The sequence below is a fragment of the Oncorhynchus kisutch genome, linkage group LG28 (genome assembly GCF_002021735.2).
Source record: "Oncorhynchus kisutch isolate 150728-3 linkage group LG28, Okis_V2, whole genome shotgun sequence".
NCBI lineage: Eukaryota > Metazoa > Chordata > Actinopteri > Salmoniformes > Salmonidae > Oncorhynchus > Oncorhynchus kisutch.
Window position 1 is genome coordinate 9,378,254 of NC_034201.2, and position 15,594 is coordinate 9,393,847.

A 15,594-nucleotide genomic window follows, 5' to 3' on the forward strand; every position below is an offset into this window, starting at 1 on the left:
ACCAACCTGCCCTCTAAATACACCTCTGCTGTTTACAACCAGGATCACAGAGATCACTGCCTCATTGCCTGCGTCTGTAATGGGTATGTAGTCAAACAATCACCGTCAAACGCTCCCTATAACACTTCAGCGAGCAGGCCTTTCTAGTCAACCTGGCCCAGGTATCCTGGAAGGATATTGACCTCATTCCATCAGTAGAGGATGCCTGGTTATTCTTTAAAAGTGCTTTCCTCACCATCTTAGAGTAAGCATGCCCCATTAAAAAAAAAAATTGAACCTGGAACAGATATAGCCCTTAATTCACAAAAGACCTAACTGCCCTTGACCAGCACAAAAACATTCTGTGGCGTACTGCATTATCATCGAATAGCCCCCCACTTTTCAGGGAAGTTAGGAACCAATATACACTGGCAGTTAGGAAAGCAAAGGCTAGCTTTTTCAAACAGAAATTTGCATCCTGTAACACAAACTCCAAAAAGTTCTGGGACACTGTAAAGTCCATGGAGAATAAGAGCACCTCCTCCCAGCTGCCCACTGCACTAAGGCTAGGAAACACTTTCACCACCGATAAATCCACGATAATTGAGAATTTCAATTCGCATTTTTCTACGGCTAGTCATGCTTTCCACTTGGCTACCCCTACCCCGAATAGCTCTGCACCCCCCACAGCAACTTGCCCAAGCCTCCCCATTTCTACTTCACCCAAATCCAGATAGCTGATGTTCTGAAAGAGCTGCAAAATCTGGACTCTTTCTAAAATTATCTGCTGCAATTGTTGCAACCCCTATTACTAGCCTGTTCAACCTCTTCCGTATCGCCCGAGATCCCCAAAGATTGGAAAGCTGCCGCGGTCATCCCCCTTTTCAAAAGGGGGAGACACTCTAGACCCAAACTGTTACAGACCTATATCTATCCTACCCTGCCTTTGTAATGTCTTCGAAAGCCAAGTTAACAAACAGATCACCGACCATCTCGAAACCCACCATACCTTCTCCGCTATGCAATCTGATTTCCGAGCTGGTCATGGGTGCACCTCAGCCACGCTCAAAGGTCCTAAACGATATCATAACCGCCATCGATAAGAGACATTACTGTGCAGCCGTATTCGTCGACCTGGCCAAGGCTCGACTCTGTCAATCACCACATTCTTATCGGCAGACTCAACAGCCTTGGTTTCTCAAAATGACTGCCTCGCCTGGTTCACCAACTACTTCTCAGACAGAGTTCAGTGTGTTGTCGGTAAATCTGGCAGTCTCTATGGGGGTGCCACAGGGTTCAATTCTCGGTCCGACTCTTTTCTCTGTATACATCAATGACGTCGCTCTCGCTGCTGGTGATTCTCTGATCCACCTTTACGCAGACGACACCATTCTGTATACTTCTGGCCCTTCTTTGGACATTGTGTTAACTAACCTCCAGAAGAGCTTCAATGCCATACAACTCTCCTTCCGTGGCCTCCAACTGCTCTTAAATGCAAGGAAAACTAAATGCGTGCTCTTCAACCAGATCGCGGCCCACACCCGCCCGCCCGTCCAGCATCACTACTCTGGACGGTTCTGACTAAGAATATGTGAACAACTACAAATTCCTAGGTGTCTGTACAGATTACCTCAAATAGCCTGTACCCCTGCACACCGACTCAGGACCGGTGCCCCATGTATATTGCCTCGCTATTGTTATTCTTATTGTGTTACTTTTTATTTTAGCCTACTTGGTAAATATTTTCTTCTTCTTGAACAGCACTTTAGGTCAAGGGCTTGTAAGTAAGCATTTCACGGTTACGTCTACACTTGTCGTACTCGGCACATGTGGCAAATAAAGTCTGATTTGATTTGACAGGGAACACAGTCTTATAGGTTGTCAGAGGTGACATGGTAATGTCAGGTAACGGTCGTGACTCACTCCGTGATCTGCCAGGTAACGGTCGTGACTCACTCCGTGATCTGCCAGGTAACGGCTGTAAGACTGACTCCGTGATCTGCCCGGTAACGGCTGTGACTCACTCCGTGATCTGCTCGGTAACGGTGTGCTCCACCTGCAGGCGGGAGTTGACCTCGATGAAGTAGTGCCTTCCATGTTTATCCACCAGGAACTCCACCGTGCCAGCGTTCTCATAGCCCACCTGTACACACAGACAGATCCAATTAGATACATACCTTTACTAGGCTACTTTAAACCTACAATAGGCTACTTCAAACTTACTTGAGGACATCAAGAATGTCACAGTTAATAAGGCACAGTTATACAAGGGGGGTATTCAAGTACTCCATTTTTCTTAAGAGCTTTATTGCTCACATTCCATGACTTTTTTAAATGAACCTTTAACTAGGAAAGTCAGAACAAATTCTTATTTTACAATAACAGCCTACACTGGCCAAACCCTCCCCGAACACGGACGACACTGGGCCAATTATGCGCCGACCTATGGGACTCCCGATCACGGCCTGTTGTGATCCATCCCGGGATCAAACCAGGGTCTGTAGTGACACCTCTTGCACTGAGATGGAGTGCCTTAGACCGCTGCGCCACTCGGAAACCCACTATAGTCAAATATAGTGTGTACAGTCAGATTTCCTCCATGGGCAGCCCTATACAAAGTAAGTTATTTGTAGAAGGCACATTCTCATATTCTGAATTCTATTTGAAGAGATTACAAGTTCTGGTTTCAAAAAGTTAAAATGATCTTGATAAAAAGATGCATAACGAATTAACCACTCACAAACCCAAATTGTAGATCTGAATATCTTACAGAACACAACTAAATCTTCTAAAATGGGGACGCGACAAGACTGACAGCTAATAGCTACAAAAGGAAGATAGCCTGGGATATCACACGCTGTGATTATAGTTATGAACGTCCGTGCTGTCTGTAAGGATGACAGCCCTACTACAGCTCAGGCACGGAGGCACCAGGAAATCATTTATCAGACCATTTCTCCCTCCACATCGCTGCGGGGGCTTGAGATTGCGACGGCCAAAATTCACTGAAATCTGATCCAATTTATCTTTGTAATTCATCCCACGCTCCAAAAAAAACTCATCTCTGCCAACCAGGGCAGGCACCCCTTTCATCCATTCAGACAGTACCCCATGTCAAGGTGCAGGCTCACAACTAGACAGCTTATATCACACACTGCATAGACCACACAAACAGACAAAAAGGGACAAGCACTATATGCATTCCAACAATGTCTGGTGTTAAGAGTGCCACAGGAAATAGTCATAGTAATTTCAGTCCAATTAAAACACCCTGCTAGCGGGAGACCTGCTGGCGACCATATTCCACTGTAAAACAATATCCTGTGAATTTCAGAAATTTGCATAGAACAGGCTGTATTTCATAATGGGCTTTGTATACTTAAGCAGCCCCATATCTCCTGCCTACTGTTACAGCAAACATAAGGAAAAGGTATGGAGAAGCAGGTGTTGCTGAAAACCACAGGGTATTGAGAGTTAAACAGTACAGCATCACTACAGAGACTGGCATGTGGATAGAGAGGTTTGATTAGAACGGGAGGGAAACAGATGGCATTCCACAGAGGTGTAGAGGCGGCAAGATGGAGGGAGTCGGAGAGGGGGTGAGGCACACGCCAGCAGAGCGAAACACTGCTGCCGTCACCAAGGATAGGTACTGTACCCGCAACCAATAGAATACAGAAACATAAGCAATCTGCTGTGTGTAACATACGAGTTGAGAAGAAAAATACAGGCCTGTCGTTTGTATAGAGTGTGTGTATTGGGAGGGGGGGGGGGCATGTTGGCAAGAAGAGCAAAGTAGTAGGGAAGCTGTGAACCCCCCCCTAGCTGACCTGTAAGAGGTTTTGGGGTAAAGCATCTGTCACCATGGAAACCACAGACATAAAATAGTTTTTCGCACCAACGGTTTATTTCTCTAGCAGCTATTCTCGTTATACTTTGTGACCTTTTCAAAACTCCCTGTGCTAGCTTCCCTTGACCAGAGATTCCCATCACTGATTTAATTTATTCAACCTTTATTTAACTAGGCAGGGCAGTTAAGAACAAATTCTTATCTACAATGAAAGCCTAGGAAAAGAGAAAAAGGCGTCCTGCTGGGACGGGGGGCTGGGATTCAAAATATAGGACTAAACAATCACAACAAGAGAGACACCCATTTCTGGGGTTGGAGTAAAAGTACTTTTGTCCACCAATTTATCAAAATATGCTGAGACTCATCTTACGATTGCAGCAAATGCAAAACCAAAAAGGAATAAAGTAGAACATAAAACCTGCTGATGTCGTCGTCTATTAAGTAGAACATAAAACCTGCAGATGTCTATTAAGTAGAACATAAAACCTGCTGATGTCGTCCATTTAACAGGCCTACATCTGTATACCCACTATGATGTGATACGTGTCTGTATTTAATGTACAAGAGAGAACTACAACCACACCGACACATGTGGGTATCAATATTGTAATATAAAGTAATAATTTTTTATTTTAGTATTCTAGTGATAATTCTCTCCCAACTCAAATCCTTACCAAGTCTACTTAAAGCATGCTTGACTCAGATATTTTGGTACACAGCTTACTCCGGAGATAAAAGGCTGGCCCACCCTCTTTTAATCAAGTAGTTCTTTGCCATTTCCTAAAATAACTGCAGATGATTAAAATTGGGTAATGCTTTAAATGTTAATGGATAAAAATTGGCCAATTTCTCTCTCGGAACTGATTTCCTCTCATGAAAGACTTGGGAGTCTGGGGAAGTTGATAATTAGTAAGGTGATATTTAGTGAAAGTATAAAAGCTTCCCAGAAGAAACAGTTCGGAAGAGTTTGCGCATATATTCTGACCACATTGTGACGTTTTTGTTAGTTTGGGATTTCGACGAGGGTTTTTTCGGCTGTTCGGGCACACCGAAGTCTACGCCCCTTTTGACGGTTATGGTCAACAGTAAGGATTCTTAAATAAAGGTCCGTTGTCATTCGACGAGAGACGACTAATCTTCATTCACCATTTTTTTCCATTCAAAAACAAAATACTGCACCAAACATCTTAGTTCAATGAAAAATAAATTAAGGAAACGATACTGGCAACAGCATCTCAAAATGGACAGTACTATTGCCACTTTTTCCTTGATTTTAAAGTAAAAAATGTCTAAAGGGAGCCTGCGAGCACTCTGTTAGGCGCTAGCCGAACTGAAGCATGCAGACACATTTAGGGTGAACATTATCCTCCTCAAATACAGCAGGAGAGGTCATCGACTTGACAGATGTGGGATCCATAGATAAACATAGGAGGAGAAACAGACTTTAAAATGTACTGTTCTCGTCTTTTAGAGAGAAGATAATATATCCTCCAGCACACATCTGTATAAATATAAACTGTTAAAACGTCAAATCCCTTTGACACGAAAAGAGAGACACCAGTGAAAACCCATATGAAAAGGACAAAACGCATCTGATATCTAATCAAATCTAAATGTTATTGGTTGCATACACATATTTAGCAGATGTTATCGCAGGTGCGGCAAAACGCTTGTGCTCGTCTGGGCGCAGACTGACAGTGAACCACCACTGGCAGGGTTGTTTTTGTTAGGAGAGCAGCTTTCTAAAAGTAGAAACCAAAATGTTCTCATCATATCTCAGCCCTTCATTCCTCACTGCCATATGATTGAACAGATGGAGATGAATTCTGTCCCTCACTCACACCCAATTTCTTTCTCTCGTGCTCGAACTCCTTCCCCTCACAGAGACTAACGCGCTCAACAGTGGCGGTTCCCAAATTGCAGGCAACAAAGCACATTAAAGAGATCTCTCCCTCAAAAGACGTACCAAACTTACCACCCCCCCCCCCCTCTCTCTTCTCCATCCCCAAGCAGACAGCAAACAAAGCAGTACACAAGGCAGAGATTAGCACTAGCAGGACAGCTAGCTCAAGGGTACACATAACAGGCACACCAGCTACTGTGTACACAACGCCTAATAAGCTTATCACACACAGGATGGGGAATCAGCGGGATACAGTCACTAGTAATTGTTCTCATGTCAAAGTAATTGCTTCCACCTCACAATAACAAACAAAAAAAAGCCAGCTTGATTGCAATCAGGAAATTATGCAACTGCATATTCTTTGAGTGTGGGAGTCCCACCAGCTCGCTCATGGCGTCCCTTCGAGGCTATGTTGATAAATGCTGCCATCTAGTGTACCTATTGGTAACCTGCAGGTGAAATTCCCACTTCTTTAAATCACCTTCAAAACGCATTGTGCTTTGAAGGCCCTGGCTTTATTTAATTTCTTCTTCTAAAAGAACCTAAATCGGCCCAACAGCCGGTGGGATAAAGACGGGGATGAGGTAGAGGGAATGTTTCCCTATGAGCAGATACAGGAGGGGAGAACAAGTATTTGATACACTGACGATTTTGCAGGTTGTCCTACTTACAAAGCATGTAGAGGTCTGGAATTTTTATCACAGGTACACTTCAACTGTGAGAGACAGAATCTAAAACAAAAATCCAGAAAATAACTTTGTATGATTTTTAAGTAATTAATTTGCATTTTATGACATGAGCATTTGATACATCAGAATATTAAGTTCTGCTTTTTGGTACAGAAACCTTTGTTTGCAATTACAGAGATCATACGTTTCCTGTAGTTCTTGACCAGGTTTGCACACACTGCAGCAGGGATTTTGGCCCACTCCTCCATACAGACCTTCTCCAGATCCTTTAGGTTTCGGGTCACTGGGCAATACGTACTTTCAGCTCCCTCCAAAGAATTTCTATTGGGTTCAGGTCTGGAGACTGGCTAGGCCACTCCAGGACCTTGAGATGCTTCTTACGGAGCCACTCCTTAGTTGCCCTGGCTGTGTGTTTCGGGTCATTGTCATGCTGGAAGACCCAGCCACGACCCATCTTCAATGTTCTTACTGAGGGAAGGAGGTTGTTGGCCAAGATCTCACGATACATGGCCCCATCCATCCTCCCCTCAATACGATGCAGTCATCATGTCCCCTTTGCAGAAAAGCATCCCCAAAGAATGATGTTTCCACCTCCATGCTTCACAGTTGGGATGGTGTTGTTGGGGTTGTACTCATCCTTCTTCTTCCTCCAAACACGGCGAATAGAGTTTAGACCGAAAAGCTCTATTTTTGTCTCATCGGATCACATGACCTTCTCCCATTCCTCCTCTGGATCATCCAGATGGTCATTGGCAAACTTCAGACGGGCCTGGACATGGGCTGGCTTGCAGGATTTTAATCCATGACGGCGTAGTGTGTTACTAATGGTTTTCTTTGAGACTGTGATCCCAGCTCTCTTCAGGTCATTGACCAGGTCCTGCTGTGTAGTTCTGGCTGATCCCTCACCTTCCTCATGATCATTGATGCCCCACGAGGTGAGATCTTGCATGGAACCCCGGACCGAGGGTGATTGACCGTCATCTTGAACTTCTTCCATTTTCTAATAATTGAGCCAACAGTTGTTGCCTTCTCACCAAGCTGCTTGCCTATTGTCCTGTAGCCCATCCCAGCCTTGTGCAGGCCTACAATGTTATCCCTGATGTCCTTACACAGCCCTCTGGTCTTGGCCATTGTGGAGAGGTTGGAGTCCGTTTGATTGAGTGTGTGGACAGGAGTCTTTTATACAGGTAACGAGTTCAAACAGGTGCAGTTAATACAGGTAATGAGTGGAGAACAGGAGGGCTTCTTAAAGAAAAACTAACAGGTCTGCGAGAGCTGGAATTCTTACTGGTTGGTAGGTGATCAAATACTTATGTCATGCAATAAAATGCAAATTAATTACTTAAAAATCATACAATGTGATTTTCTGGATTTTTGTTTTAGATTCCGTCTCTCACAGTTGAAGTGTACCTATGATAAACATTACAGACCTCTACATGCTTTGTAAGTAGGAAAACCTGCAAAATCGGCAGTGTATCAAATACTTGTTCTCCACACTGTATGTTTGAATAAAAAGAACATACAAGTTCAGAGTTTCTCAACTGTAATTAGTCATGCCTATGGTGTTAGACTTGTTGCAAAGTAAAACCACATTCCTTTCAGATAACAATGGTCTTATATGCCATTCAAAACTGCAAATACACACAGCTCTGCCATTTCAAAAAGGCAGTAGTAACAAAATTCGAAACATTCTAAAAATGTAAAATTTAACAAAGTACTGAAAAGAAGCCTGCCTAATGGAATAGAATAAGTTTCAGCTAGACACTACCTATTAAAAGAATGCATCAAAGTGTGTGGGCATGTTGCATCTTGTACCTGTCTGGCCAGGTTGACAGAGTCAGCTGTGAGTCTGTCCCGGAGGTGTGGGTCCAGTTGTACAGCTGGGGCCATCTCTACCACCTTCTGGTGCCTCCTCTGGATAGAGCAGTCCCTCTCATACAGGTGGATAATATTACCATACTTGTCACCTGGGAGAGATGGGAATGACAGTAGGTCTTACAGGCCAGTAAGATCAAAGTAAATTTACTGGTGTGTGCGTGTGTACACACACATAGCATTCGGAAAGTATACAGACCCATTCCCTTTTCCCACATTTTGTTGTTACAGCCTTATTCTAAAATGGCTAAAATCATACCCCCCCCCCAATCTACACACAACACCCTATTATGACAAAAAAAATGTTTAGAAATGTTGACAAATGTATTAATAAAAAAAACAGAAACACCTTATTTACGTAAGTATTCAGACACTTTTCTATGAGACTCGAAATTGAACTCCGGTGCATCCTGTTTCCATTGATCATCCTTGAGATGTTTCTACAACTTGATTGGAATCCACCTGTGGTAAATTGAATTGATTGGACAGGATTTTGAAAAAGGCACACACCTGTCTATTTAAAGGTCCCACAGTGCATGTCAGAGCAAAAACCAAGCCATGAGGTCTAAGGAATTGTTTGTAGAGCTCCGGGACAGGATTGTGTCAAGGCACACATCTGAGGAAGGGTAGCAAAACATTTCTGCAGCATTGAAGGTCCCCAAGAACACAGTGGCCTCCATTTTTGAATGGAAGAAGTTTGGAATCACCAAGACTCGTCATAGAGCTGGCCGGCCGGCCAAACTGATCAATCGGCGGAGAAGGGCCTTGGTCAGGGAGGTGACCAAGAACCCAATGGTCACTCTGACAGAGTTACAGAATTCCTCTGTGGAGATGGGAGAACGTTCCAAAAGGATAACCATCTCTGTAGGACTTCACCAATCAGGCCTTTATGGTAGTGGCCAGACAGAAACCACTCCGCTTGGAGTTTGCCAAAATGCACCTAAAAGGAGTAACAGACCATGACAAACAAGTTTCTCTGGTCTGATGAAACCAAGATTGAACTCCTTGGCCTGAATGCCAAGTGTCATGTCTGGAGAAACCTGGCACCATCCCTATGGTAAAGCGGTGGTGACAGCATCATGCTGTGGGGATGTTTTTCCAGCAGCAGGGACTGGGAGACTAGTCAGAAAACCTGCTCCAGAGCGCTCAGGACCTCAGGCTGGAGCGAAGGTTCACCTTCCAACAGAACAACGACCCTAAGCACAAAGCCAAGACAACACAGGAGTGGCTTCAGGGACAGGTCTCTGAATGTCCTTGAGTGGCCTAGCCAGAGCCCGGACCTAAACATCTCTGGAGAAACTTAAATAGCTGTGCAGAGACGCTCTCCGTCCAACCTGACAGAGCTTGAGAGGATCTGCAGAGAAGGGGAGAAACTCCCCAAATACAGGTGTGCCAAGCTTGTAGCGTCATACCCAAGACTCGAGGATGTAATCGCTGCCAAAGGTTCTTCAACAAAGTACTGAGTAAAGGGTCTGAATATTAATGTAAATGTAATATTTCATACATATGCAAACATTTTTAAAAACCTGTTTTGCATTGTCATTACGGGGTATTTAATCAATTTTAGAATAAGACAAAATGTGGAAAAAGTCAAGGGGTCTGAATATTTTCTGAATGCCCTGTATATTGTTGGATGCTGCTGGGGAATGAAAATGGAAATGTAAAACAAGTTGCTAAGGTGGAAACCATTAAGTTGAACCTTTAGCAGGAGGAAACTCCACACGATTCAAATCTGCTGCATTCATGTAATGGAACCTAGCGGGAGTGAAACTTTGGCACAACTCCATATGATTCAAGAGATTACATGTTAACCCAAGAAACCAATTGACGGCGGTAACTGTAGACGACAACGTAGCTTTATTCACTTCAGGGGGATTTGGCTGAGCGCGGTGCAACTCCATCCGGGTCAAGGTTGCTGCATTCACATCAGGGGAACATAACTGGGCTGAAACTTTGTTGCAGCGACATACAATGAGGCTCTGTCCACACCAGGGAAACTGAGCAGGAGTTAACGGGGGGTGAAACTCAACATGATTATTGCATTTCCATTTCCGTGAGTTCCACTTGCATTCAGTAGCATTCATGAATCACATGATTATGCATAGCACTGACGTCAAAAAGGAAGAATCAAGGACACGGATGGTTCCTGATGTGAGATTCTCTCTGGTGTTTACAGAACAACTGGTGCTGTGAGATTAGGATGGCAGGACCTGCTCAGGACAAAGCAATTGTGACAGGAGTAAAGGATCGCAATATGGGAAAATGAATGGCTGCAGCACAGCCGTTATAGTGAATGCTTGACGCATGGAAAACTAAGGCATACATGTATTCAAGCGTGTATTCTTATTCTAAATGCATGCAGTTCTGTCCTTGCGCTGTTCTTGTCCATGAAAGTTCTGTATTATGTCATGTTTTGTGTGGGCCTTAGGAAGAGCAGCTGCTGCTTTAGTAGTAGCTAGTGGGAATCCTAATAAAATACAGAATCATAATGTCCCCCAAAAACAGTTGAGCGAACAAACTCACCCAGGATCTGCACTTCAATGTGTCTGGGTCTCTCAACGAACTTCTCCACAAACAGAGCACCGTTCCCAAATGCAGCCAGGGCCTCAGAGTACGCACGCTGATAGTTCTCCTCCAGCTCCTACACACGTCGACCGACGGGGGATCAACAAGTCAAACAGCACAAAGACAAAAACACTCAGATTGGAGCCCCTACTTACGCGCAGGTATCTCTACTCACCTCGTACTCTTTGACCACCCTCATGCCCCTGCCCCCACCACCGTAGGCAGCCTTAAAGATGATGGGAAAGCCATAGGTGTTGGAAAACTCCTGGGCCTCCGACAGGCAAGTGACGGGGCCATCTGTCCCTGGTACCACTGGGACCCCTGGAAGAAAAGAAAAAAATCTAACATCATGAAGTTAGCTGAGTGTAAATAAACTTTTACTTAACTGTACACAATGTCAGCAAGACTGTTTGAGGATGCTGCTGATTTAAAACCTAAAAAAACTCAGATGAAACAAACGTCCATCAGACAGTCCTGAGAATGGCAGTGTGTCCAGCTTACCTGCACGGATAGCGATGGCTCGAGCCTCCACTTTGTCTCCCATCTTGCGCACCACTTCAGGGGAAGGGCCAATGAAGCGTACCCCAGCATCGGCACACGCCTGGGCAAAGTCTGATCGCTCAGACAGGAAGCCGTACCCAGGGTGGATGGCATCCACATCATTCTCCTGAGAATAAAATATATGATACGACAAAGTTGTGGCAAGACAGCGTAAAGGTGTGATCTTAAAACGTAGTGAGAATTGGTTCAGAAAAGTTTGAAAAGACGCATATTAAAATATCAGACCTTGGCCACTTTGATGATGTCAGGGATGTCCAGGTAGGCAGCCACGGGCGGCAGGCCCTTCCCTATGAGGTAAGCCTCATCTGCCTTCTGCCTGTGCATCTGGCCTGTGTCCTGTTCAGAGTAGACAGCCACCGTCCGGATCCCCAGCTCAGTGCAGGCCCGAAACACACGGATAGCAATCTCACCTACAAGCGGTTGAATTAGTCAGCTGGAGATTGAATTATGTGGTGAGAGGAAACTCTAAGACTTTGGCTGACAATTTCAGTGTCTACAGAATGGCCAGGGTGGGAGAATGGTTACTGTACCTCTGTTGGCCACCATAACCTTTTTGATGGGTTTGTACTCCAGAGTACGAGGGGAGGTGTGGTTGGAACGGGACAAGCAGCATGCCCTCCTGACAGCCAGCAGCCCCAGGGCCGAACGCATGCCTCCAACCTGCAGCAGCATCTACACAGGTCGAGGACGGGGGGGGGGACAGAACAGGAAGGAATGAGTAAACAACTGACAGCCTATGCATGATGCAACACAGGTCCTGACCTATGTACACAGTAGTATGTAGTCTAACTTAAGACACTAAAAATGTCAACCTTGTCAAGGAGATCGCCTATGGCTGTAAAGCAAACAAGTGTTGCATTAAAAGACGCAGACAGGACTATCTAAATCGTGAGCGATTTATAGCTAACGCTTCCTTTACCTTGGAAATAATTTGGGAAGAGTAGATGGCCATTTCTACAGTTTAGTCAGCTGTTTACATTCCACTGGCATCGGGCAAGTACAGTGATTAAAAATATCAGCACAAGACACCAAAAGACAGAATTGCCTTGGAAGGAGTGCAAGTAACAGTAAGGAGAGTAGTGGGGAGTGGACAGAGACAGCCTCAATTTATAAACACTGACCACAGACCTCTGGAGAGGAGTAGAAACGTTCAACATTCCCATTATTCACAGGAAGACTGCAATAGCCAGAGAAAATTTGCCTAAGAAATTGGTTAGCCTGTAGTTAGAAGCTCAATGTGGCAATAGCTGATTCCTTAAGAAAAAGGCCAAGGGGAAATGAACAGGTTTGAACTTGAACTTAAAAAGTTAAATATAAAATTGTTGAATGGTCCAACTATGCTAACGCACGACCCTAGCTCACAAATCAATCAAAACCCTTCGGAGTATCCAAAAACTGTTGGCCTGTTGTTGTAACCATCATGAGACTGGTCCTCTGACACAGAAGCCACATTGAACTCCAGTAGCAGTAACAGAGTTCAGACTACATGGTCCGACCAGCAGTTCTACAGATCCAATTCAAGGATATACCAAATCTGCGTAAGTATTCCCATGAACATGCCAACTGATCAACACTAAGAGGTTGATCAGGGTCGATACAACAGGGCCCGGTTTCCCAAAACGCATCTTAAGGCGTAGGATCCACGTCCCCTTAAAGTAGGGGACGTGGATCAGAAAACCAGTCAGTATCCGGTGACCACCTTTTGCCTCAAGCAGCACGACATCTCCTTCGCATAGAGTCGATCAGGCTGTTGATTGTGGCATGTTGAATGTTGTCCCACTCCTCTTCAGTGGCTGTGTGAAGTTGCTGGATACTGGCAGGAAATGGAAGACGCTGTCATACACACGTTGATCCAGAGCATCCCAAACAAACATGCTCAAATGGGTGACATATCTGGTGACTACGGAGGCCATGGAACTGGGACATTTTCAGCTTCCAGGAATTGTGTACAGAACCTTGCGACATGGGGGGGGGGGGGGTCGTGCATTATGATGCTGAGGCGATGGCGGTAGATAAATGACACGACAATGGGCCTCAGGATCTCATCACGGTATCTCTGTGCATTCAAATTTCCATCAATAAAATGCAATTGTGTTAGTTGTCTGTAGTTTATGCCTGCCCATAGCTGAGTGTAATAACTTCAACTCTACCACGGGGCACTGTTGACAACGTTGACGTCAGCAAACCATCTGCCATATGACTGGTACAGTTGAAACCGGGATTCATCCGTTAAGGGCACACTTCTCCAGCGCGCCAGTGGTCACCGTAGGTGAGCATTTGCCCACTGAAGTCAGTTACGACACAGAAATGCAGTCAGGTTAAGATGCTGGTGCGGAAGACGAGCACGAAGATGAGCTTCCCTGAGACGGTTTCTGACAGATTGTATAAGAAATTATATGGTTATGCAAACCCATAGTTTCATCAGCTGTTCAGGTGGCTGGTCTCAGATGATCCCGCAGGTGAATAGTCTTGGCAAAAGGAGAAATGCTCACTAACAGGGATGTAAACAAATGTGTGCAGAAAATTAGAGAAAAGCATTTTGTGCACATGGAAAATGTCTGGGATCTTTCGCTTCAGCTCATGAAACATGATCAACACTTTACATGTTGCATTTATATTTTTGCTCAGTATAATAAGCTGCCTCAATATTGGCAGCCATAAGGTGGTAATCTCCCTTTAGGAGCGGATCCATCGTCAATATTGTGAAATAATTCATGTTAAGTGTTAAGATTTGACCGGAGAAAGCTGATCTGAGAGCAGCACTCCCTTTCTTTCGATCCTATCAGTATCGACATGCTCCGACGATGCACTTAGTGACCGTTCTTCTCTGCGTGGTGTTTTGGGAAACGCGTGTTACATCTTCGGCCTTTGTGAGAAAATTGTATCTTTAAAACCCTCGTTAAGCCTAAATTCCATCACTATCTGAAAGCCGGGTCCTGGATCATAACAGTCCATCCAAACACCAAACGCTAGGTCTAAACAGCAAATGTTTTAACAGGAGCTAAAGATTGTCATTGATCAGTCATAACAAGCTCAGCACTTGTGATCCTAAATAAAGTCTGTGGTTGAATGAAAGAAAGTGGGCCAAATGAAAGACTATATTCTTGATGACATTCCTCTTGTCCACTCACTTGTGCAACATGGTAAAGGGCAGCCTACTGTAATACAGCCTAGCACATTTTTGCCTACAACTAATGTCCCCTGTCAACCATTCCTGTACAGTTTTTTCCCCGGCAAGAATAGGCTGCAAATGTATTTCAATGTGTTCTGGTTTCAAGCTGACAGGGTGCGTTTGCTTTATGGCTTAACGAGGGCTCTGGAGAGAAAGTCTGGCACCAAAAGGAGCACCCGTCAGCAGACTGACCTTGTTGAACAGTCTCTCCATTCTCACCTACAGTGTCTTCTTTCCAGACAAGGTTGACTCACCAATGAGTTATTAATACTACACAGAGAGAAAAAAAGGTTGGTTTGTCAAACCTAATTAAAATGTATTTCAAATTATGTAGTATTACCTCATTGGAGAGTCAAACGTGTACAGTCAAGGGTTGGACAAGTTGCCAGTTAGAGTAGTCAATATTGTGACAACTAGGCTAGGCCATTTCTCATCTGGAAAGAAGACACTAATAGAGAAATAGTTCAACAAGGTCAGTCTGCTGACAACTATGAAAACCGGCTACAACAGGCAGAACAAGGTGGTTTACATTTTCAATAAAACGTGCCTACATTTATCTCTGTGCTGGTCTTTTCCACTCCAGAACAGAAATACGAGAGTGGGGAGTCAACATGACTGAACATGTTGTTAGGGCAATTGTCTTAAAACCAGATTTAACATGCATATAAACACCAACCCAGTTCAACAAAGTGGTGGCATCCATTACTAGGCCTATAGCCCACTAACAAAACAACAAAGTTTGTAGCCTGTTCATTTTTATCTTCACAAAAGTTGTTTTATTACATCGAGACTAGGCTAAATCCTAAACATTCTGGAATGCAGTACCCAAGAGATACTTTTGTTGAAAGTACTGATTGTAACCAGAGTGCAATAGTAACAAGACAAAGTTGTTGGCTAAACCCCCCGACCCCCATGCAGGTATAAACATACAGGTATGGAAGCGCTATTGAAGAAACACAAAGCCTCAAACTTTATCAACTCATCTGGCACAGATTACTCC

At 44.3% G+C, this 15,594-nt stretch overlaps 1 protein-coding gene across 2 annotated transcripts in view; it reads right to left on the reverse strand.

Annotated features, from left to right (window-relative positions):
* Positions 1 to 15,594, reverse strand: part of LOC109872945 (pyruvate carboxylase, mitochondrial-like) — an 85,190-nt gene that overhangs the window by 65,964 nt on the left and 3,632 nt on the right. For both annotated transcript variants that reach the window (XM_020464379.2, XM_020464378.2), the window contains exons 2-8: positions 11,953 to 12,094; positions 11,648 to 11,832; positions 11,363 to 11,528; positions 11,037 to 11,182; positions 10,820 to 10,937; positions 8,237 to 8,388; positions 2,004 to 2,122 (exon numbers count right to left, since the gene is read on the reverse strand). In XM_020464379.2, the coding sequence (XP_020319968.1) occupies positions 2,004 to 2,122; positions 8,237 to 8,388; positions 10,820 to 10,937; positions 11,037 to 11,182; positions 11,363 to 11,528; positions 11,648 to 11,832; positions 11,953 to 12,094 (1,028 nt within the window). The remainder of the gene's footprint in view (positions 1 to 2,003; positions 2,123 to 8,236; positions 8,389 to 10,819; positions 10,938 to 11,036; positions 11,183 to 11,362; positions 11,529 to 11,647; positions 11,833 to 11,952; positions 12,095 to 15,594) is intronic.